The 23,205-nt window shown below is 35.6% G+C and overlaps 1 protein-coding gene across 4 annotated transcripts in view; it reads left to right on the top strand.

The window, feature by feature from the left end:
- ZNF326 (zinc finger protein 326) overlaps positions 1-11,455 on the top strand; it is a 35,321-nt gene extending 23,866 nt beyond the window's left edge. For 3 of the 4 annotated variants that reach the window (XM_027536569.1, XM_027536570.1, XM_027536571.1), the window contains 5 exons: positions 76-223; positions 1,378-1,477; positions 5,136-5,266; positions 6,309-6,404; positions 10,280-10,618. In XM_027536569.1, coding sequence (XP_027392370.1) covers positions 76-223; positions 1,378-1,477; positions 5,136-5,266; positions 6,309-6,404; positions 10,280-10,618 — 814 coding nt within the window. Of the gene's footprint in view, positions 1-75; positions 224-1,377; positions 1,478-5,135; positions 5,267-6,308; positions 6,405-10,279 lie in introns of all 4 variants that reach the window. The other variant, XM_027536568.1, reaches the window with a different exon arrangement.
- The last annotated feature ends 11,750 nt before the right edge of the window (positions 11,456-23,205 follow it).

Below are 23,205 nucleotides of genomic sequence, written 5' to 3'. Positions count from 1 at the left end.
TGGTATAGCCTTATGAATGCTTTCTAAGTAAATAAGGTAATATTTAAAGAAAAACTTTTTTTTTTCCCTTTACAGAATGGCATTCACATGTTCATTTTGTAAATTTCGAACATTTGAAGAAAAAGATATTGAACTCCATCTGGAAAGTGCTTCACATCAGGAAACATTAGATCATATTCAAAAACAAACCAAATTTGATAAAGTGGTTATGGAGTTTTTGCATGTAAGTAGTTATTTTTGAAGTGAGAGGCACTTGATCTGACATTTGAATTTCTTAGATTTTCATCGTTACCCATAGTTCCCCTGTTCTATGTTTCTAAGAATTCAATTTACTGTTCACTTAAAAAAAGTTGTGTTAAACTTAGCTTAGAAGTAGATGTGAATTCCTCTTTCATAGATTATAGATTTGTGATTTGAGAGTACATTTCACATTTTTTACAGAAGTTTCTGACATGTGTCAGGAAAATTCCTTTAACAGCTGTTTATTGATACCAAATCAGCTATTGTCTATTAACAGGCTTCTATGTACCTGATGTTGTGCTGGGTATTTTTCTTCATATTTCACTTCAACCGTATACCAATTCGTCTTTATCCTAAAAGATTATGCTCATAGCAGTTTAGTGACTTTCAATAAATGGAAGTCTGAATTGAATTCAGAGCCAGAGAGCCTGATTGTTTAGCGTCCTTTATCAGGATGTGGTCATCAGTTCAACAGTTTTTCTCTAATACTTAAGAGCAGGTGCTATGCAGGCACAGCACCTGAAGACACTGAAGACACAGACATTGCCTTTAGTGAACTAACAGTGATTGGAAATCAAACACACACACACACACACACACACGCACACAGATGACACTATTAAGTAGAAGAGGCCTGAGTGATAGTGTAAGTAGAAGTGACTTGGAGAAGGGTAGGATAGTTTGGGCCAGGGCTGGAGCTGGACTGCTAACTGTACTTGCAATTAATTTGGGCAAAAGAGATGGAATTGTTAGAAGGTTAGAAGTACAGTGATCCTGTATCCTCTGTATCCTTGGAGAATTGTGTACCTTAATTAAATTTCTTCTGTAATTTTGTTTAACTGGTTCCTGTCATTTAGGACATAAGTATTCACTTGCTCTGAGATTTCTTGTCTATTCCAGCTGTCTTTGATCTCCCTCTATATATATATGCCTAAAATATTAATACATCTTGAAAAGTAAATACTTTTTGTAGTTTCCTGGTACTTCATTATAGTCCTTTCAATTAGATTGTAAGCGCCTTGAAAACATCAGTTTTATATAACAGGTACTATTATTTTTCATAGGCCAAGCATGGTGCTGGGCCTATACTGCGTATTCACTAAAAACTTTTTGGATTCTTTCTATTTTGTTTTCTAGGAATGTATGGTAAATAAATTCAAGAAAACATCTATTCGTAAGCAACAGACAAATAATCAAACAGAGGCAGTCAAAATAATAGAAAAGGATGTTATGGAAGGTAAGTTAACAAATTGATTTAGAAATTTACATATATATTTTATATACCATAACCTATTTCATTGTAAATGGTGCCCATTAGAGTGATACAGTACATAGTCATATATGGTAGGTCTGAGTGGGTTATCAGAAATGAACTCCTTTGATTCCTGTTCTCATGCTTACAAGTTTATCACTACCTTCTCTTATGTCTTTCACTTCATTTCCTTCATAGAGAAAGTATCCGCTTTGCCTCTAATGGAAGATACAGTCATCCCTAGGTATCTGAGAGAGAGAGGTTTCAGGACCTGCTTGAGGTATCAGAATATGCAGATACTCAAGGCCCAGAGTTGGTTTTCCAGTATTTGTAGATGCAGAAGCCATGGATACAGAGGGCTGCCTGTACTTGTATATGTCATCTATCTCTCTTATTCCTTCTCATCTCCTTAAAGACTTCTGCTCAAATCGTGAATTCTTCTCTTCTGTTTTTCAGTTTTTCCTTGTCTTTTGATTTTGTCTCTGAAGCCTATACACTTACTTAAACAAATTAAAAAAGACCTAAAGAAAAAGAAAAACACAGACACTAATTCCTCTACAACCTGCCTTTCTCTTTAAACAACCACACTTCTTTAAGCATAGTCCTCACTGTCTCTTTCTTCATTCTCACTGCTTTACGCACGGTGGACAAGTTTCTGCTCTCATTAGTGTACTGAAACTGCTATGATGGAGGACACCAACACCAACTTCAGTTTTATTCGGCAGCATTTTCCACTGGTAACTCTATTGTTTATGAATCTATTTCCTCCCTTGGTTTCTGTGGTACTCACTGCCTCTCTTTACTCCGTTGTCATTTTTACTCTTTGTGCTTTTCTTTTTCTACTAAGCTTTTAGAAGTTGATATTTTTCAGTATTCTGTCAGTCCTGTTAACATTTCTCTATATATTTCTTCCTGATGAATTAATTTATATACAGAATTTAAATCAACATCTATATGTTGATTACGTATAGATTTATATCTCCAGCACAGATATCTCTTCTGAACTCCAGTCTCCTACATCTAGCTGCCTACTGACATCTCTCTTTAGCAGTCTCACAAATTGAACATACTAAAAAAATGTATCCTTCCCTTGAGTATCCCCCACCCCATGAAGAAAACAAGACAAAATTTAACAGGTATCTCCTTCATTTATCTTGGAAAGTGGCCCCATCAATGCCAGAACTGTGCAGTTAATCTTAGTACTTAGATTTGCTTTACTATGTCTGTAGTATTTTTGTTCAGTCGATTCTCGATTCTATCTTTTGAATACGTACCAAGTCTGTTTTCTTTACGTCTTTTTTAAATACTGAATTTGTTTAAATCTTATGTGTTCTATTTTTCTAATTAGTTTCCTTCCTTTCAGTCTTATCTCTTATTCTACTACATGATTTTATTACTTGAAGAATTTAAGTAATAAAGTGGCTTCCGTATCCTCCACAGAATGAAGTTCAAATTCCTAGGCATGGCATACAAAGCTCTTCATGATCTTGGCCCTGCTCTTTTTCCCTTTTGTTCCTTCTTTAGTCTGTGCCCCAGCAATACTGAATTACTTGCAGTTCCCAGAAAGTGCCATTTTCTCTTAGATCTTTCTTTTGCATAGACAGCTGTTTCTCTGGGTCTGACGGAGGTTGGTTCTAGGACCTTCCTGCAGATACCAAAATCTGTCATGCTCAAATCCCTTATGTAAATTGGGCGTAAACCATGCATGTCTTCTTATATACTTTATTTTTTAGACATTGTCTTCAATCTTATTTTAAATTTATTTATTTTTGATTGGAGAATAATTACAATATTGTATTGTTTCTGCCATATTTCTTATATCATCTCTAGATTACTTATGATACTTAATATAAATAATTATCAGTGTGGAGTTTTGATTTTTTGGAACTTTTTAGAAGGTTTTTTTTTTTTTTTTTTAATATTTTCTGTCCATGGTTGGTTGAATCTGCAGAGCTGGAACCAGCAGATATAGATGGTCACCGTATAGTACCTTACAGTATTACTTCAAGAATGACATGTGAAAGATCATGAAGATCTTTTTATTTAGTTGAAGCTGCATGTTATCTGTTGTTTTCTTAATCAAATGTCATGATAAATTCAGTTGCCCAAGAAAGAGCCAAATCAGTTTTTCTCAACATAAAAAAATACATGATTCTTTAAAAATGATATAATTCTAAGGAAACTGGTGTGTTCCTAACAGTTTTTCATATGCAGCATTTAAAGAAAATTCCTATGAACATACATATAACTTACTGCTGCTGCTGCTAAGTTGCTTCAGTCGTATCCGACTCTGTGTGACCCCATAGACAGCAGCCTACCAGGCTCCTCCATCCCTGGAATTCTCCAGGCAAGAACACTGGAGTGGGTTGCCATTTCCTTCTCCAATGCAGGAAAGTGAAAAGTGAAAGTGAAGTCGCTCAGTCATATCTGACTCTTTGCGACTCCGTGGACTGCAGCCTACGAGGCTCCTCCGTCAATGGGATTTTCCAGACAAGGGTACTGGAGTGGGTTGCCATTGCCTTCGCCATATAACTTACTAATTTAACATATTTACTAAAGTCCTATTATGTGGCTGGCACTGTTCCAAGGAACCAGAGATACAGTGATAAGCCTGGGAGCCAAAGCTGTTATTTTCTTTCTGTTGAGATGTGTAGAAATCAACAAATAAAATAGGTTTTAAAAACATATAAAGTAGCCTTCACTTGTAATAACCCTCAATCACTGTTTTTAAGATCTAACATATATTTTTGTCTTTTATGAATCCAAGTTTGACTTCTTTTTTCCGTCTCTACTCACCCACATTCATAAGCATGAAAATTCTTATTTTACTACAGAGTCAACATTTTTATATTATATTTTTTGGGGTTGAACTTACAGGCCTCAGAAAATCATTGTATAAGATGAGTAGGAAATATAATGTAATTATACTTTATAATTTTAATCTTTTATCGATATAGTTTTTTAACGTCCCGTAGACTGTAAACCAGGAGACACTGAAACAAAGCCAAGGACATAAAACAAGGTGTAAAAATGTCATGTATTGAAATCCTAGTCTGTTCTCCTGTCACTGTGTTAGAAATCAATATCAAAAGATACTTGAAAATAACCCACATATTTTAAAGTGCAATGTGACATTTACCAAGAGAGATCTTTGACTTAGCTATTGAAAGCCTCAATAAAGTTCACAAGCTGAAAAAACACAGGTGATGATTGTAGAGAAGAAAACATTTAAATGAGAAATTAATATCAAAATGAGAGATGAATATCAAAGATACTTTAAAAACCTCATGTATTTAGAAATTAAATGTCCACTTTTAATTGATGTGTGTATCTAAGCAGCCATAACAAGGAAACTATAACAAAAATGAAGAGAGAATTTATCAGGTTTTGTTACATGCATTCTGAAGCTGCTCAGTGCAACTAAATACATGTGGAATCTTGAATAAAGTATGAAAGCAAATAATTATCCTTTCATTTTTAATCTATGCAGATTTATGAGATACGGTAGAAAAACTCTATACTCTGGTCCTTTTTTTTGGAAGAAGGAGTATAAATCATAATGGAAATGAAATAGTGAAAACTTGATTTGTCAGAAGTATATGAATCATTGCTTTTCTTATTAATAGTTGCATTTCTTTTGTAGGTGTTACTGCAGATGATCACATGATGAAAGTAGAGACTGTTCACTGCAGTGCTTGCAGTGTGTATATCCCTGCTTTACATAGCTCAGTTCAGCAGCACTTAAAATCTCCTGATCATATCAAAGGAAAGCAGGTCAGTTTTAATCTACCTTAATGAAGTCAATGAATTATTTATTTAATCCCTTATTGCCCTTAAAGGCTATTGTTTCACACCTGCCTACTTGTGTACAATCCAATTAATCTCATGAGTGACTTAGTGTAAAGATACTTAGAGAGGCAGTGTAGTATAGTGGTTAAGTGTAGTATTGTGGGCTCCAGAGCAAGACTTCTGTGAATCCTGGTTCAGTACATACATACGTTAAGCAAGTAATAAACTTTTCTTTGTCTAAGTTTCCTTATCTATAAAATGAGGATGGATAAATCTTATGTGATTAAGGATTAGTTTAATTACAATGTAAAAGGCATCTAAAGTAGTACCTGGCACATAGTATGTATTCACGAAATCATAGCTGTTATTGAACTGCTTTTTTTATTGTTAACATTTTTTTAAGGTAGTGCAAAATTGTTTTATGAGTATGTGTGTATTTAGAACAAAAAAGAAAGACTTGTTTTTTGATGATTGGGAAAAATAAAAAGCCAGTTACTTTCTATTGTTACATTTTTAGTAGAATTTACTCAGAAATTCTAGGAAAGTTTTACTATTTTCTTCTTGATTAGTATTATTTTGCTCCTATGTTGGTTCGTTTTATTTAGTCAAATTTATTTCAAATAAAAATATTTATTTTGTGAGAAATTTGTTTGAAAAGCAAATTAAAAATTCAAGTATTAAAGGCTTTAGTTTGATAGCATGAAAATTAATAGTTGGAGTAGCTGGGGCTGGAAAAGATAGCTCCAGAATAGATAGGAGAGAAAGCAAGTGTTTACTAGACCTGGACTTAAAGAGCATTTAGTGACTAGGTGTTTTTTGTTGAAGTTCACTGGCTTTTTGAATCTTCATTGTTTTAATTCATAGATCATTTGGATTGTAGTCACAATAGCTTTTGTTGTTCTATAGCTTTATTTGCCAGAAATTAAGTCATTTAATTCTAAGAATTTGAGCATGCAGTCATTTTAATTAAGGAAATATTTTTCATGGCATCGTTTTCAAGTGTCTCAGTGTGTTCTGTTTTTCATAGGCTTATAAGGAACAAATAAAAAGAGAGAGTGTCTTGACTGCTACAAGCATTTTAAATAATCCAATAGTGAAGGCACGATACGAACGTTTTATTAAGGTAAGACTTGAGAGCAGAAACTGGGTTATATTGTAATGTTGTAACAGTTAAATATAGCATGGTAACTCTTTGTGATATTTAATATAGCACAAAATTAGGAGAATTTTACTTGATATCATACATACAGGTAAAATGTCTTTTTTCGTAATTGTTGGGATTTGTTGGGGGCAGGAGCAAGACGCCATTCCTTTCTCATTCCCTTTCTAGCTCTGGGTTATTTGAGAGATACACAAGAATCTTGATAGAAGACCCAAATGTCAGCTTTATCCTTGATTTTTTTTTTTAAAGGTGACTTGGATGATATGTCTTAGATAGTTATTGTGGACTTTCTAATATTTCACTCCTAGATAGACTTACCTCCCCCCAACTTCTGTGACTGCTTCAGCTGGACAGCAGTAGGGTTCGCTTAGTCGACCACATGACAGAGCAGACTAGAATGCACCCTTTCCGTTGCTTAGAAGACATGAAAGAGGGTCTTGATGCCCAAGTGAATCCCTTCTGTCCCCTCTTTTGGTGTTCCTAGTGAAGGGAAATTCCTAAGAGGAATGACCTATCCAATTGGAATTTCTTCTTCTAAGCATACCAGTTAGATAAGTCATTCCTGGATAACACTTGGATGGGAAGCAGGAAGTTCAGAAACTTTGCTTCAGAAACAAAGCTCCTGCTCATAGCATCACAAGACCAGAAGGAAGGAGGTTTGCTTCAGTTAGGAAACTCAGAGGTGAACAATTAGGTAGGTATACTTGGCCTACTGCTTCTCAGGATTTTTGCCATATATTATTCCAGTGATCCTTCTTTACATATTATTCCTCAACCAGATGACTTCCAAGCTGAATATATTTCAGTTCTTTCTGCTTGTTCCAGAAGGCCCTATTTTCTGATTATTTTATTTGGCACTGTTTACTGCACACTGTTTTTAAAAGGTGAATACAGCCCTAATTTGAAATCATATTTTGTTGGAGATATGGTGTCAAAAAGATTAAAGCATCATAGCTAAATTAGGAAAGATTAGATTTTTATTATTCTTGCTATATCACAAACTTGAGAGGTTAATTGTTTCCAATGATGTATGAAGGTAATTTATAATGAGGAAAGAATGCAAAGTAGAATTTCTGTGTAAGGTGTTCAAGCTACACTTTAGAGTGTAGCTTCATGGAATGGGAGATGTTGGGATATCTTGCCTCAAGTATATACTGTGGAGAAAGTAACTTAACTGAGAATCTTCTAGAACCTTGTTACTCCACGCAATCCAAGGATCAGCAGCATTGACATCACCCTGGAGGCTCTTTAGACATGCAGAGTATCAGTTCATATCCAGGCCTATTGAATAAGAATCTTCATTTTAAAAAAAGATCATAGTTGATTTATACGCATGTTAAAATTCAAGAAGCACTGGTGTCTCATTACTCGGAGATGCTCTTTGTCTGGCATTTTTTGTCCAGCTCCATTTCTTGTTGTTCTAGAGTCCACAGAAAACTTCTGCTCATAATCAGCTCTGGTCATGGCTTTAAAACACTTCGATCTTTAAGTGCTTAGAATGACAAAATACCGTTTTAAATCTTTGTCCTGTGAAATAATCAGTTCATCGATTTCTCCCAGTTCTCCACTTACATATGTTCTGCCTTCACTCTGGCCTGGACACTCATGGTCAGCCCTTATAACAGTGCAGTGCTGCCATTCTGAAACTCTTTTCTTAATTTTTCTACTGCTTAGTAGTTCTCAGCTCTGCCATTTATGGTTAGCTTTACTGTCTTTCCTGCTAAAAATATCATGGAATTGTGCCAGTATTATGTTTGCCAGATTTCACTGCAGTTCACAATAATTTTACCTGCTATCAATCAATGTAATGTGCTTCCTGTAGTGACTGTTTCAAACTTTTCACTCTTCACATATCCAGATTTTATTCTTACTCCTTTCACTTACCATATTCTTATCTCTTCTCTAGCTCTAGGGAGATTGAAGACCACTGGATGTGAACTCTTAACTTTTCTCCTTTCTCCTTTAGAATTATGTATTTTCTTTCTCATTGTTATATGCGAAGGAAAATATTCTTCTTTGTGCTTTATCTGTGTTCTTGTTTCATCAGTTATTGCCTTATTTTTATCGGATTTTTTTCCTCCATTTATTATCTTACTACTTTTTCCCAAAGAGACATGTTTATGAGTTTCTTAAACTAAAAATGACTGAACTTTTCCTAGACTTTAGCCCTTCTTATCTCTTCTCTTACCATCATACTTGAAAAGGTGGTTTACCCTGCATTGTGTTCTTTACTTCCTATATATTATTCACTCTTTAGTATTTCCCAATAGGAGGTGTATGATTAGAATCCCCTGTGAAGTTAAAATCAATTAAAAGCTACCCAGGCCCCTTATAAGACCTTTTGAATTAGGGCTTCTCAAACTTTTCTGATAAAGATATCTCTAAATGCGTCTTAAATATGCAGATTACCAAACTTCTTTCCTGGACACTTGATTCAAGAGGTTTAGGTCTGAAATTATTTCATTTTGTGCTTTTAGCAAGAGCTTCAGGACTTGATTAAATTAATACAGAGTTATGGACTCTGGGCCAGTGCTTTGAGAGCTTAAGAGGGAATTGTGAAGTTCATTCATGGGTAATCATTGCTATCCAACTTCCATTTACATTATACTTTTGAAACTGTTCTAAGATTACCAGTGACTTAATTTAATTTTCAAATAAAAATTTCTAACATTTTATTGTTTGTTATTTTAAACATACAGAAGTTAAGGGGATTGTACAATAAATCCCTCAGGTACCTTTCCTCAGCTCTAATTATTACCAGCTTTGGTGAACTTTTTCGGTTGTTTTCTACTGTTACCTATTTGCGTCATATAACAGTGTTGATCTATTAATTTATTCTTGAAACTTTGTTTTGCTAGATGATATTTTATAATCCTAAGTTTCTGCATTAAGTATTCATTTTCTAACTTCTGTCCCTGTGTACAAGCTTTTTCAGTAGGCTTTATTCTCAGCCATTTTTTTTTTTTTTTCTCATTTCCTCAGCTCTGCCCTGGGCTATCCTTTTTAAGACCTGGCTTCACTATTCACTGTGCAAGCAATTCACAAATCTAAATATCTGACTTGGAAGTCTTTCCTCTTCTGAGTTGCAAATTTATAGTTGCCCTTTAAACATTTAGACCTCTTAAATTCAAATTATATATAGTACATACCTGCTGCTTTTCCCCATCTTAATTTACCCATTCTGTCAATGGTGTCACTTTTACCCTTTCGTTTCCTGGGCTATTAGAGTAGCCCAGTGCTAATATTTTTTCTCTTGCTACAGCCACTCAGCCTGCATCTTCCTACCTAGTGTGTCTTAAAGTGTAGCACCAGTCTTATACTTCCCTGTTTTAATAACCTTCATTGTCTCTTCATTTCTTATATTATTAATATAGCCTTCTGATATGCTCTAATTTATGAGACATAATCCAGATACATAATTAAGTAAATTAAAATACTAAAGTTGTGAATGTTTAGTGAATTACCAATTTATCTTTTTTAAAGTAAAAGTAACGTATGATAGTTTGTTTCTGATTTTCATTTGAATTTTCAAACGTACTGATTTTCATTTGAATTTTTTAAAGAGAACTTGTAACAGTAGTGCATTGAATACTGATACAATTAATTAGAACATGAATCTTCATCTTCTTTGTTTTATGGAGTATAAAGTACTGACTTCAGGAATATATATACCCACATTGGTATGAAATAGATACTCAAAAAATATTAAATAGATTTAATATAAGTTGAAATTAAGTTTCAAATAGTATTTATTTTTAATGATATAGCAAATAAAAATTTCACTGATTAAAAAATAAATGTGCTCTTTTAAAAGCTTTTTTTTTTCATGTTTTTAGGGTGAGAATCCCTTTGAAATTCAAGATCATTCTCAAGATCAACAAATAGAAGGAGATGAGGAGGAAGAGGAAAAGATTGACGAACCTGTGGAAGAAGAGGAGGAAGAGGAGGAAGAAGAGGAGGAAGTGGGGGAAGTAGAGGAAGCAGAGGAAGTAGGGGAAGGTGGAGGAGTGGAAGGAGTGGGGGACACAGAGGAAGGAGGGGATGTAGAAGGAGAGGGGGAAGTGGGGGCAGTGGGGGAAGGGGAGGGAGAAGGGGAGGGGGTAGGGGAAGTAGAGGAAGAAGAAGCAAAGGAAGAGCCTGTCGGCTTTTCTGTTGACCAAGCAGAAGAAAATTAAATATAAGGTATTAGTCAGTTTTAAAAGAAGCTTTAAATTTTGTCCCAATGTGGAAAAGGGTAAGAATTTCAGTAGTTTAAAATATGAGAGTTAACACCCATGTTGCATGCATTCCACACATTACAATTTGTTTTATATAATTTCTAAATGTTTGGCATTTGTTTAATAAAATGAAGGTAAGACTATTTTAGTTTAGTTTTTATAGCTACCTAACTTAGTTTCAAGAAATTGTTTGTATAATTTTTAAGCTTAATTTTTATTACTTTATTGGTGTTGAGGATAACAGATGTGTATTGTTAGTATGTCTGTTCTAATCATTTGAACTTAAATGCTGCTCTTGGGAGTATATATTCAAGTGTGCATTAATGTTTTGAATACTTACCCTAGAAGAGATAAGTTGGGCAAGTATTTTGTGCTCTGTGTATTTTTTTACTGCATTGGACATTGAATATAGTAATTTGCGTTAAGATACGCTTAAAGGCTTTTTGTGACCATGTTTCCCTTTGTAGCAATAAAATGTTTTTTACAAAATTTCTCTCCCTGGACTAGCAATTTAAAATGAAACACAATTAATCAAATGACTATATAAAATTGGAATTTGCCTTAATATATGAGTTCATCTTGGTATATGAGTGTTTTAAAATAATTAAATTGACTTGAATTAAAGAAAAAATTTTATTTCACTTTTTTTAAAGTATGATTAAAATATTTTTAAACATAATTTAACTAGAGATCAGCCTGTAACTGACCTGTTTATACTTGTTTTAATTCACTCATTTTCTCTGTGCCTGTGTCAGATCTTGAAATCTTCTTGGAAATACATTTGAATACAAATAATTTTTCATAGTGATGTTAATTCTTTTGTCATGCCTGCTTTTGGCTGAAGAACCAAGAAGCAAACGATCACTTTTTAAAAAAAGAATTATTTCTCCTGACTATTTCTCTCCTTTTTATAGCTCATATGCTTCATACTCAGAAGATGAGATTGATAGATTGTGTACTCAGTCACTTCAGTCATGTCTGACTTTTTGTGACCCCATGGACTGTAGCCCACCAAGCTCCTTAGTCCATGGGATTCTCCAGGCAATACTACTGGAGTGTTTGCCATGCCCTCCTCCAGGGAATCTTCCAGACCCGGGGATCAAACCCGGGTCTGCTGCATTGCAGGCGTATTCTTTACCACTGAGCCATTGGGGAAGATAGATTGATAGATTGTCTGTCTTCAAATGACTGACTGTGTCACTGAAAAAACTATTGCTCTTATTTGAATCTTAACTCTGGTAAGGAATCTTTTGAGAGGGGGATTCTTCCAGTGAAATTAGCTTCTGAAAAATTTGAGGCATTGGATAGATGAACATATGGGTATGTAATTTTAAGGCATTAAGTGGGTGAATGTATGGGCATTTGTAGAATTTCACAGATAATCTCTCTTTTTGTGTACAACAGACTTCTAAAAATAGATTTTTTTTAGGTCAATTTGGGTTTATTGTAGTGGACTAGATTCAGTACAGTTCAGTCGCTCAGTCATGTCCAACTCTTTGCGACCCCGTGCATCGCAGCATGCCAGGCCTCCCTGTCCATCACCAACTCCCGGAGTTCACCAAAACTCATGTCCATCGAGTCGGTGATGCCATCCAGCCATCTCATCCTCTGTCGTCCCCTTCTCCTCCTGCCCCCAATCCCTCCCAGCATCAGGGTCTTTTCCAATGAGTCAGCTCTTTGCATGAGGTGGCCAAAGTATTGGAGTTTCAGCTTCAGCATCAGTCCTTCCAATGAACACCCAGGACTGATCTCCTTTAAGCTGGGATTGGGTGTCAAATAAGAGAAGGTTAGTTGAAGATTAGAGAAATTTAGATCCTATCTAGGAGTCTGTATTTACTTAAAGAGACACCAGAGAGCCTTTGTGCTCTGAAGTTATAGGATTTGATAGATCTTCCTATTTCTCATTTATTTTAAAATTTTGGGGAAGGATTAACATAAAAGGAGACTAGATCTCTTTAGATTAGAATTGCAGCCAGTCCTCTGTATCCACAGGTTCTGTATCTCCAGATTCAACCCACTGCAGATCAAAAATATTCGGGAAAAAGAAATTCAGAAACTTCCAAAAAGCAAAACTTGAATTTGCCAAGCACTGGCAACAATTATGTGGCATTTACATTTTACATAACACATTGTATTAGGTATTATAGGTAACCTAAAGATGATTTAAAGTACAGGAAAAAATGTACATAAGTTATATGCAAATACTGTGTCCATGTTATGGCTTCTCAATTGGTTCAGTGGTAAAGGACCCACCTGCCAATGCAGGAGATGTGGGTTCCATCCTTGGGTCAGGAAGATCCCCTGGAGAAGGAAATGGCCACCCACTCTAATATTCTTGCCTGGATAATCCCATAGACAAAGGAACCTGATGGGCTGCAGTCCTTGGGGTCTCAAAAGAGTAGGACTTGACTTAGCAACTAAACAACAACAAAATGTCCATTCTGTATAAGGGACTTGAGCATCTGGATTTTGGTATCTCTGAGGGTTCTAGAACCAACCACTGCAGACACTGAGGGATGACTGTATTGCATTCTTTTGGCACACTAGTAGAGTACTTTTTTTAAAAAAGGGGTCCCAGGTAGTTTGATATAAGAAACTTTTGGAAAGATTTCTTTTTAACAAGAGTTTTGTAACAACTTCTAAACATTTTAGAATGAGAGATAAAGAACATCTAAGTAGTAATTTTTGTCAGAAACATGTAAAAACATTTATTCAGATTATTTGCAAAGTATTAATAAAATATATTGTGTTGTGCTTAATTCAGAGGTTTAAATTTTGTATATCTTTTCAGATAATTTGTATATAGGCAGTTTAGTTTGCAGGCAAATTTTTGTGATCCTTAGTGTTTATATTTTCAATATTTTTGTGATATTACATAAATGTAACACTTTAATACACTTTTAACTTCTGTTATCCAAGTATTATTTGTTTTCTTTATCAAAAAGCTAAACATATAGTTCTGTAACCAAAGAAATTTATATACAACATGCACAGTTGTTTAAACGAGATGCCTAGGGACTAACCTATAGTATTCTCTTTTTATCACTATTTACTTCCAGTGTCCTTCCAATGAATATTCAGTGTTGTTTTCCTTTAGGACTGATGGTTTGAATCCTTGCAGTCCAAGGGACTCTCAAGTGTCTTCTCCAGCACCGCAATTTGAAAGCATCAATTCTTCATCTCCTAGTATTCTTCATGGTCCAACTCTCGCATCAGTACGTGACTACTGGAAAAACCATAGCTTTCACTATATGGACCTTTGCTGGCAAAGTGCTATCTCTGTTTTTTAATATGCTGTCTAGGTTTGTCATAGCTTTCCTTCCAAGGAGCATCTTTTAACTTCATGGCTGCAGTCACCATCTGCAGTGATTTTGGAGCCCAAGAAAATAAAGGCTGTTACTACTTCCAGTTTTCCCTCTTCTATTTGCCATGAAGTGATGGGACTGGATGCCATGATGCATTTTTTGAATGCTGAGTTTCAAACCAGCTTTTTCACTTTCCTCTTTCACCCTCATTAAGAGGCTCTTTAGTTCCTCTTCACTTTCTGCCATTAGAGTGGTATCATATGCATATCTGAAGTTGATACTTTTCCTGGCAATCTTGATTTCAACTTGTGAGTGACTTAGCCCAGCATTTTGTGTGATGCACTCTGCATTTGGGCTTCCCTGGTGGCTCAGTGGTAAAGAATCTGCCTGCCAAAGCAGGAGATGCAGGTTTGGTCCCTGGATCAGGAAGATCCCCTGTTGAAGGAAATGACAACCCAGTCCAGTATCCTTGTCTGGGAAATCCTATGGACAGAGGAACCTGGTGGGCTACAGTCCACGGGGTTGCAAAAGAGTCAAGCATGACTTAGTGACTAAACAATAACCACCACCTCCAGTCTATCAGGAGGTCTGCGTTTCCTACTTCCTGAATTTATCTGCTCACTCTTCACCTCAGCTGCTACCAACTCCAGTTCAAGTCACCATCATCTCCTTCCTGAACTATTGAAATAGCTTACTAACTAATCTTGCTTCCACTCTTACCTTGTTAGGATTCAGTTTTCCACACAAAAGTATAATCTTTTAAAAATGTAATTCGGATAATGTTAGTTTTCTGGGGGCTTTTTTGGTACCTGTACATCCAAACTCCTTATCATGGCAGTCAGGCCTTGTTTAGATCTCTGACTTTATATCATTCTTGCCACCAGCTCTGATGGCCTTTTTTAGTTTTTTAATGAAACTTGCCTGTCTTCAGAACTTTGCATTTTCTGGAACCTGTACCTGTCAGCTTTCATTAGTAGACACTTCATCCTTAGGGTACCTTAAATGTTAGAAGAGGCTGCTCTGAGGAAAGATAAGGATAGTAGTTCTTAATTTTTGTTAAAGTGCGAATTTAGGGGCACCTGTGCCCCAGATATCCTAGGTCATATTTGGGCAGTGCTGTGTTTTTAAGAGGTATCCCAGGTGATTCTGTGGGTAGTCTCACTGATTGCATTTGAGAATATTTGTAGTGCTTTTACAGAAATTTTAGTGAATCTACTGAAACTCTCATATCAAAGAGGAGCATTTGTCCTTTAATAAGCTGTTATAAGTTTAAGAGAGTCTCCATAATATTTTATGAAAGCATTGGAATGACCTGTTACAGACCTCCAGAGTCAGAAAAGGGTCTTGTTTTTGTTCTTTCTCCTCTTACTGAATTATTTCTTAGAAGCATTTTATAAAGTCATAATAATAGGAGGACTGGTTTCTCCATATAACGAGGTTCCTCTTGTGTTATTCCCCTACTTAAAATCCTTCATTGGCTTTCAATACCAGTCAGTGTAATAAACATCCAAATCTTTTTAGGGTGGCATCTGTGACTCTGTGTTTTGTTCCTCTTCTGCTTCTTCAGCCTTAAATATCAGTCTTAACATATTTATATTAACTGCCTCTCCCCATAAACTTTTGAATTTATGATCCTACTTGAGACAGGAGTGGTTTTTAGAGTAGCCAAGATTTGACTATAACCTGACTATATTATAACATCTGGATATTCTATTTATATTTTACAATATCACACTATTGTAGAACATACTTATTTGTATCTTATATTTTATAGTAGTATATAATCATGTAACATAGTCCTCTCTTAGGAATGAGGTTGAGGTAAAAATGAGAAAAGGAAAGATAGAAGCATCTGAATACAGAGTTCCAAAGAATAGCAAGGAGAGATAAGAAAGCCTTCCTCAGTGATCAGTGCAAAGAGATAGAGGAAGACAATAGAATGAGAAAGTCTAAAGATCTCATCAAGAAAATCAGAGATACCACAGGAACATTTCATGCAAAGATGGGCACAATAAAGGACAGAAATCGAATGGACCTAACAGAAGCAGAAGATATTAAGAAGAGGTGGCAAGAACAAAAGAAATACACAAAAAAGATCTTCATGTCCCAGATAATCATGATGGTGTTATCACTCACACTCACCTAGAGCCAGACAAACTGGAGTGCAAAGTCAAGTGGGCCTTCGGAAGCATCACTACAAACGAAGCTAGTGGGGGTAATGGAATTCCAGCTGAGCTATTTCAAATCCCAAAAGATGATGCTGTGAAAGTGCTGTACTCAATATGGCAGCAAATTCGGAAAGCTCAGCAGTGGCCATAAGACTGAAAAAGGTCCATTTTCATTCCAATCCCAAAGAAAGGCAGTGCCAAAGAATGTTCATACTACCACATAATTGCACTTATTTCGCACACTAGCAATGTAATGCTAAAAATTCTCCACGCTAGGCTTCAACAGTATGTGAACTGAGAACTCCCAGATACTCAAACTGGATTTAGAAAAGGCAGAGGAACCAGAGATCAAATTGCCAACATTTGTTGGATCATAGAACAAGAGAATTCCTGAAAAACATCTGCTTCATTGACTATGGCAAAGACTTTGACTTCATGGATCACAACAAACTGGAAAATTCTTCAAGAGATGGGAATACCAGACCACCTTACTTGCCTCCTAAGAAATCTGTATACAGGTCAAGAAGCAACAGTTAGAACTGGACGTGGAACAACGGACTGATTGCAAATTGGGAAAGGAGACGTCAAGTCTCTTATGTTGTCACCCTGCTTATTTAACTTATATGCAGAGTATATCATGGGAAATGCCAGGCTGGACGAAGCACAAGCTGGAACAAAGACAGCTGGGAGAAATATCAATAACCTCAGATACGCAGATGACACCACCCTTACGGTAGAAAGTGAAGAGGAACTAAAGAGCCTCTTGATGAAAGTGAAAGAGGATAGTGAAAAAGCTGACTTAAAACTCAACATTCACAAAATGAAGATCATGGCATCTGGTCCCATCACTTCATGGCAAATAGATTGAGAAACAATGGAAACAGTGAGAGAGTTTATTTTCTTGGACTTCAAAATCACTGCAGATGGTTAGTGCAGCCATAAAATTAAAGGACACTTGCTCCTTGGAAGAAAAGCTATGACCAACCTGGACTGCATATTAAAAAGCAGAGCCATTACTTTGCTGATAAAGGTCCATTTAGTGAAGGCTATGATTTTTCCAGTAGTCGTATATGGATGTGTGAGTTGGACCATAAAGAAAGCTGAGTGCTGAAGAATTGATGCTTTTGAACTTTGGTGTTGGAGAAGACTCGAGAGTCCCTTGGACTGCAAGGAGATGAAACCAGTCAATCCTAAAGGAAATCAGTCCTGAATATTCATTGGAAGGACTGATGCTGAAGCTGAAACTCCAATACATTGGCCACCAGATGAGAAGAGCTGGCTCATTAGAAAAGACTCTGATGCTGGGAAAGATTGAAGACAGGAGGAGAAGGGGTTGACAGAGGATGAGATAGTTGGATGGCATCACTGACTCAAAGGACATGAGTTTGAGCAAGCTCTGGGAGATGGTGAAGAACAGGGAAGCTCAGAGCTCTTTGGTTCATAGAACCCTTCAAGTGAAAGCCATTGCCACAGCTTGCTTTTGCTAAATGAAGTGAAACTTATGATGTAGGAGCCTCCCAGAGGTTGTGTCTAAGGGCCATCGAAGTGTGGCAACACCTTATGTGTTCTGTGGATACCACAAGAAGCTTTGATTCCTCATACTTAGAAAACAGGCAAACGAAAACCTGGGGGCTGTCCATTTCCCATTTTTCTTTCTGGCTTCTTCCCACCTTCCTCAACAAATTTTATAGAATGCTAGCTTCCTCGAAATAAAAATAAACCAGGTAACAATAGTGAAGAATCTAGTAGTTGGCAGACTACCATCTGTAAGACTCCCACTGCCTGTTTTCATATGAATTTTACATTTTTAAAGGGCTTTAGGAAGCAAAACCCACTCCAGTGTTCTTGCCTGGAGAATCCCAGGAACGGGGGAGCCTGGTGGGCTGCCGACTATGGGGTCACACAGAGTCGGACACGACTGAAGTGACTTAACAGCAGCAGCAGGAAGCAAAAATGAACTACATGACAGTTATCTATCCCTCAAAGCCTAAAATACTTTGCTAACTGGCCCTTTACAAAAATATTGCTGGTCCCTAGGTTTTCATATTAGACAACAACCTAGAAGCAACAAAAATTGAAGGGAAAGAGCAATGTGAAAGGCAGTAATCTTAACAAGCAAAAGTAATTCCTAGGAAAATAAAACAGGAGGGAAAAAGAACTTCAGAGTAAGTATAATTAGTATTATGTGAAATAATGATTAGTAATTATAATAATGAACTTTATATGTAATCCTTGGACAGTGTTATGTATTTTAATCTTCAAAGAGATTTGAGAGATCTAATTTTTAAAATGCAAACTGCTATGAAAAGGAGTATCTTGAAAATAAAAAATAGTTGCTAAAATAAAAATTTCTCTTTTAGGCCAAGTAGTTGAATAAACATGACTGGAAATCAAACTACTGACCTAGAATTTTGACCTAAGAAATAATTACAGAATCTTATAAAATCAAATAGGTTAAAAATAGAAAAGTAAAGAGACATAGAAGGTCCTGGTAAATACCATCCATTTAAAATAAAACCTGATGAATTTAGAGGCCATGTGTGCTCAGTTGCTCTGTCTTGTCTGACTCTTTGAGACCCCATGGACAGTACCCTGCCAGGCTCCTCTGTCCATGGGATTTCCCAGGCAAGAATTCTGGAGTGGGTTGCCGTTTGCTCCTCCAGGGGATCTTCCTGACCCAGGGATTGAACCCACTTCTGAGTCTCCTGCATTGACAGTTGAATTATTAATCATTGGGCTGCCTGGGAAGCTTAGGAGCCATATATAGAGAGAATTCACTATGCATACATCACAGTGCCAGGTGTTTGGTAAGTGATAAATATTTTTGAATGAATGATTCATGCATGTATATGGGTATGAGTTCCAGAAGGTGAGAACAGAAAAAAAAAATTTGGAAAAAAAATTTAATTGCTTAAGATGAAAGGGATATATATGCATAATTATGATTGATTTGTATTGGTGTATAACCAAAACCAACACAACATTGTAAAACAATTTTCCTTCAGTTAAAAAAAAAATTCTGATGAGAGATTGATCTCGTATTAAAAAGCCTATTAAAAAGTACTGAGAAAAAATAATGGAAAAGGAGACGTGAAAAATAAATCCTGACAAAGTTTATGTAATTCCAGGATAAAATGACAATCTCGAAGTATCTAAAGAAAACTTATAAGGGGAAAAGAATAACACTGGTCTCAGACTTGTCCATGGGGTCGCTAGTGTCGGAGATGACTGAGCAACTTCACTTTCACTTTTCACTTTCATGCATTGGAGAAGGAAAGGGCAACCCACTCCAGTGTTCTTGCCTGGAGAATCCCAGGGACGGTGGAGCCTGGTGGGCTGTCGTCTCTGGGGTCGCACAGAGTCGGACACCGACTAAAGCGACATAGCAGCAGCAGCAGCAGACTTGTTATCTGTACGTTGAGATACTAAAAGATAAACTGTTACTTTTAAAGGTATGAAGACAAATTTTTTGGAATTTAGAATTCTATCAAGTTAAACTTATTTTGAGAGAGTACACAATGAATGCATTTTAGAAATTCTAGAACATGAAAGGATTTGGGAATTAACTGTCATACTAAGTACTCAATAACATGTTTGTTCAGTCGCACAGTCGTATCCAACTCTTCGCAACCCCATGGACTCCAGCATGCCAGGCTTCCCTGTCCTTCACTATCTCCCAGAGTTTGCTCAAACTCATGTGCATTGAATCAATGATGCCATCCAACCATCTCGTTCTCTTTTGTCCCCTTCTCCTCCTGTCTTCTATCTTTCCCAGCTTCAGGGTCTTTTCCAGTGAGTCAGCTCTTCAATTCAGGTGGCCAAAGTATTGGAGCTTCGGCTTCAGCATCAGTCTTTCCAGTGAATATTCAGAGTTGATTCCCTTTAGGATTGATTGGTTTGATCTCCTTGAAGTCCAAGGAACTCCCAAGAGTTTTCCACAGCACCACAATTAGAAAACATCAATTCTTCAGCACTCATCCTTTATGGTCCAACTCTTCCATCCATACATGACTACTGGAAAAATCATAGCTTTGACTATATGGACCTTTGTAGACAAAGTGATGTCTCAATAACCTGAAATCAAATTAATTATGTGATGAAAAACTGTGAAATAAATTTGTTATCATAGCTAAGTATTTGAACATGGCTCTCAAAAATTATTAGATGAAGAGTTCAAAGTTGAGGACACAGGTTTTGTATCATAAATTTCTAAAACTTTAATAGTTATATTTATTTTCAAATACTATGAAAAGTAATCATAAAGCAGGCCACAAAGAAGTCATATAGGTTCCATTCTATTATCACAATATAATAAAGTAGAAATTAACAGGTGGATAACAATCAAATAATAATAAAAATAATTATTTTATTATTTAATAAAAATAATAAAAATCAAATCAGAAAACTTTCCTTGTGATGCTTGCTTTAAAATAAAAATGAAATTTCAAGAAAGAATTTCCATTTTATTTAAGCTATTCCAGATTATGCAGAAATTTGAAACACTTCTGAATTTGGTCTCTGAGACTGGCATTACTCTTACTCCAGAATGTTGTCTGTCAAAGATAACTATAAAGCAATCTCAGGAACAAATGTAATCATTGAAAAAAACATTAGCAACTTAAGTCTGAAAGACTACGGTCATGGGAAAGTAGGATTTATTCAAAGAATACCAAATACTCTTAATGTAATTCAACACTATGACTTTTATAAAAGGCATATTAAATGGGAAAAAAATCATATGATAATCTCAACAGATGCTGGAAAAATATTTTCTGAAGTTGAACACTCCCTGCAGATTTAAGCCTTGTCAGGCTAGGAATAGAGAAAAAAAATTTTTTAATTGGCTAAGGACATCTACCAAAAACCTTCAGCAAATGTCCACATTCAAGTCAGGATCAAGCCTGTTGGTTACACAACAATCATTTAACCACAAAAGATAGAAATATCAGCGAGAGACAATAATGTCATTTCAGGTAATGTGATTGTGGAGGTAGTACCTCCAAGAGATTCAAGTGAAAAGCTATTAGAAATTATGAAATGTAGCTTTGTTTAATAGTTGAACATACAAAAACCTGTAGCTTTCTATGGGTTGGTAAGAGCCAATTTGAAATGTAATTTAAAAAATCCTACTTGCAATAAAAATCTGTATTGTATATACTATTTACAAATAAACAATTGGAAAGTATAAGATCCACGTGAGGAAAACTGTACACTTTAATGAAGGATGTAAAACAGCTAAAAAATAAACATTTAATGTTTTCGTTGGTAAAAGCTCAGTATTGTCCAGATGTCAGTTATCTTCAAATGAATTAATGAATTTACCACCCCAAGGGGTTTTCCACAATGGCCACCCAGCTCCATTTTGAATGTTTGAACCATAGTCACTCCATTTTGATTTTTAAATGCATTCTTTTCTTAAATGGTTGAAGCAGGTGTACAATGCATGTTTAATAGACCACAAACTGGCTGTTTTGATTAGCCTAAAGTTCAAGTTAAATTATGTATCAGGTAGAGTGACTTCCCCACACCTCAGGATGTGAATATTACTTCCATTAATCCCATTGCTTAAAACACCCACATGAACACACCTGTTAAGAAGGTGGGGAATTGTATATATTTTATATTGTTTCTGGTAAAAAGCAAGGACTTTTTATTCAGATTTTATAGGGAAGGTGAAAATGGATGTTGGGGTACTATTAGCAGCATGTGCCATTTACACTGATTAAAAAATTCATACACAAAGTAAATAACCAAGAAAAACAAACTTGAAAATACAACAACGAGAAGAATTTGGCTTATGTTTCTTAATAGAGAGGAACAACAAAACTACAGTAATACATTAAAGATAAATAGATCAGTAGATCAATGAAACGGATTAAAGAAACAGACATATAATATATAGAATCATAGTGTACAGTGAAGATACCAATTTGAACCAAGGGTAAAAGATAAAGTACACTGATTTGGAGACTGACAGTATAGAACAGTCACACTGGAGGAAGGTAAATACCTATGTCACTCTATACATAAAATAAATTTCAAATGGATGAAACAGACGTAGTTAAAAAAACTGCACAAGTACTAAGTTAAAATGTAGGAAAATCATTATAATTTTGGGATGGTGGTCTTTCTAAGCAAGATATAAACCCCAGAATACATTAAGAAAAATGTTGTCAAATTTGGGACATGAAAGAAACTTGCAGAGTGAAAGACACCCTGAATGACGTTGAAAGGAGTGACAGAAGTGGAGGAAATATTTGTAATATGTATAAGCGATCAAAGGTTAAGTCAAAGAGCTCCAATTTATCAGCCATTATGTTGATAAATATTCAAATATCATAGCCACTTTGGATGAGGAAAGTGGGCCCTCTTTCAGATGGTGGATGGCTGAATAAATTGTTTCACCTTATCTAGGAGGGCAATTTGGAAGTAACTTGGAAAATTTAAAAAGCATAGATTATTTGACCCAGCCCTCTTCATAAGTAGCTATTCACTTTCCTGAAATCTGAAATGCACATGAATGCAAAGATAACTTGTTACATCTAATCTAAAATGTATTGAGGTTGATGCTTTTTTACTGTTATGAGAAGGTGTCAAAAAAATGCCACCTGGTTAACAGCAATCATAAGAAAAGTCATCAATTGTAAAATGCATTCTAGCTCCAGAGATGATAAACTATGGGGGAGGGGGGAAATGTGTCTAGAAACTACTGAAGCAGAATATATCTAAAGAAATGGTCTTTGCAATATTATTTGTAATAATGAGAAATGGGAAACAACCTAAATATTTAATAATAAGGGGAGTAATTATAGTACAATCATGACAGTTGAATACTAGATAGCCCTTAGAAAGAATGGGAGAGACCTGTACATTTTGACATGGAATAATATCCAAAGACAAGTTACAGTTAATGATATATTAGATAATTAATAATGATATATTAGAATTTTATTTGGAAAAACTGCATGTGTGTGTGTGCATATATGTGTGTGTGTGTGTGTGTGTGTGTGTGTGTGTGTGTGTGTGTGTGTGTGTAAATTCCAAACTATATATTTGTATGTTGTTGGTGTTT

The sequence above is a fragment of the Bos indicus x Bos taurus genome, chromosome 3 (assembly GCF_003369695.1).
Source record: "Bos indicus x Bos taurus breed Angus x Brahman F1 hybrid chromosome 3, Bos_hybrid_MaternalHap_v2.0, whole genome shotgun sequence".
In the NCBI taxonomy this organism is placed as follows: Eukaryota; Metazoa; Chordata; class Mammalia; order Artiodactyla; family Bovidae; genus Bos; species Bos indicus x Bos taurus.
Note: the sequence above shows the minus strand (reverse complement) of the source record. Positions and strands in the feature narration are given on the sequence as shown.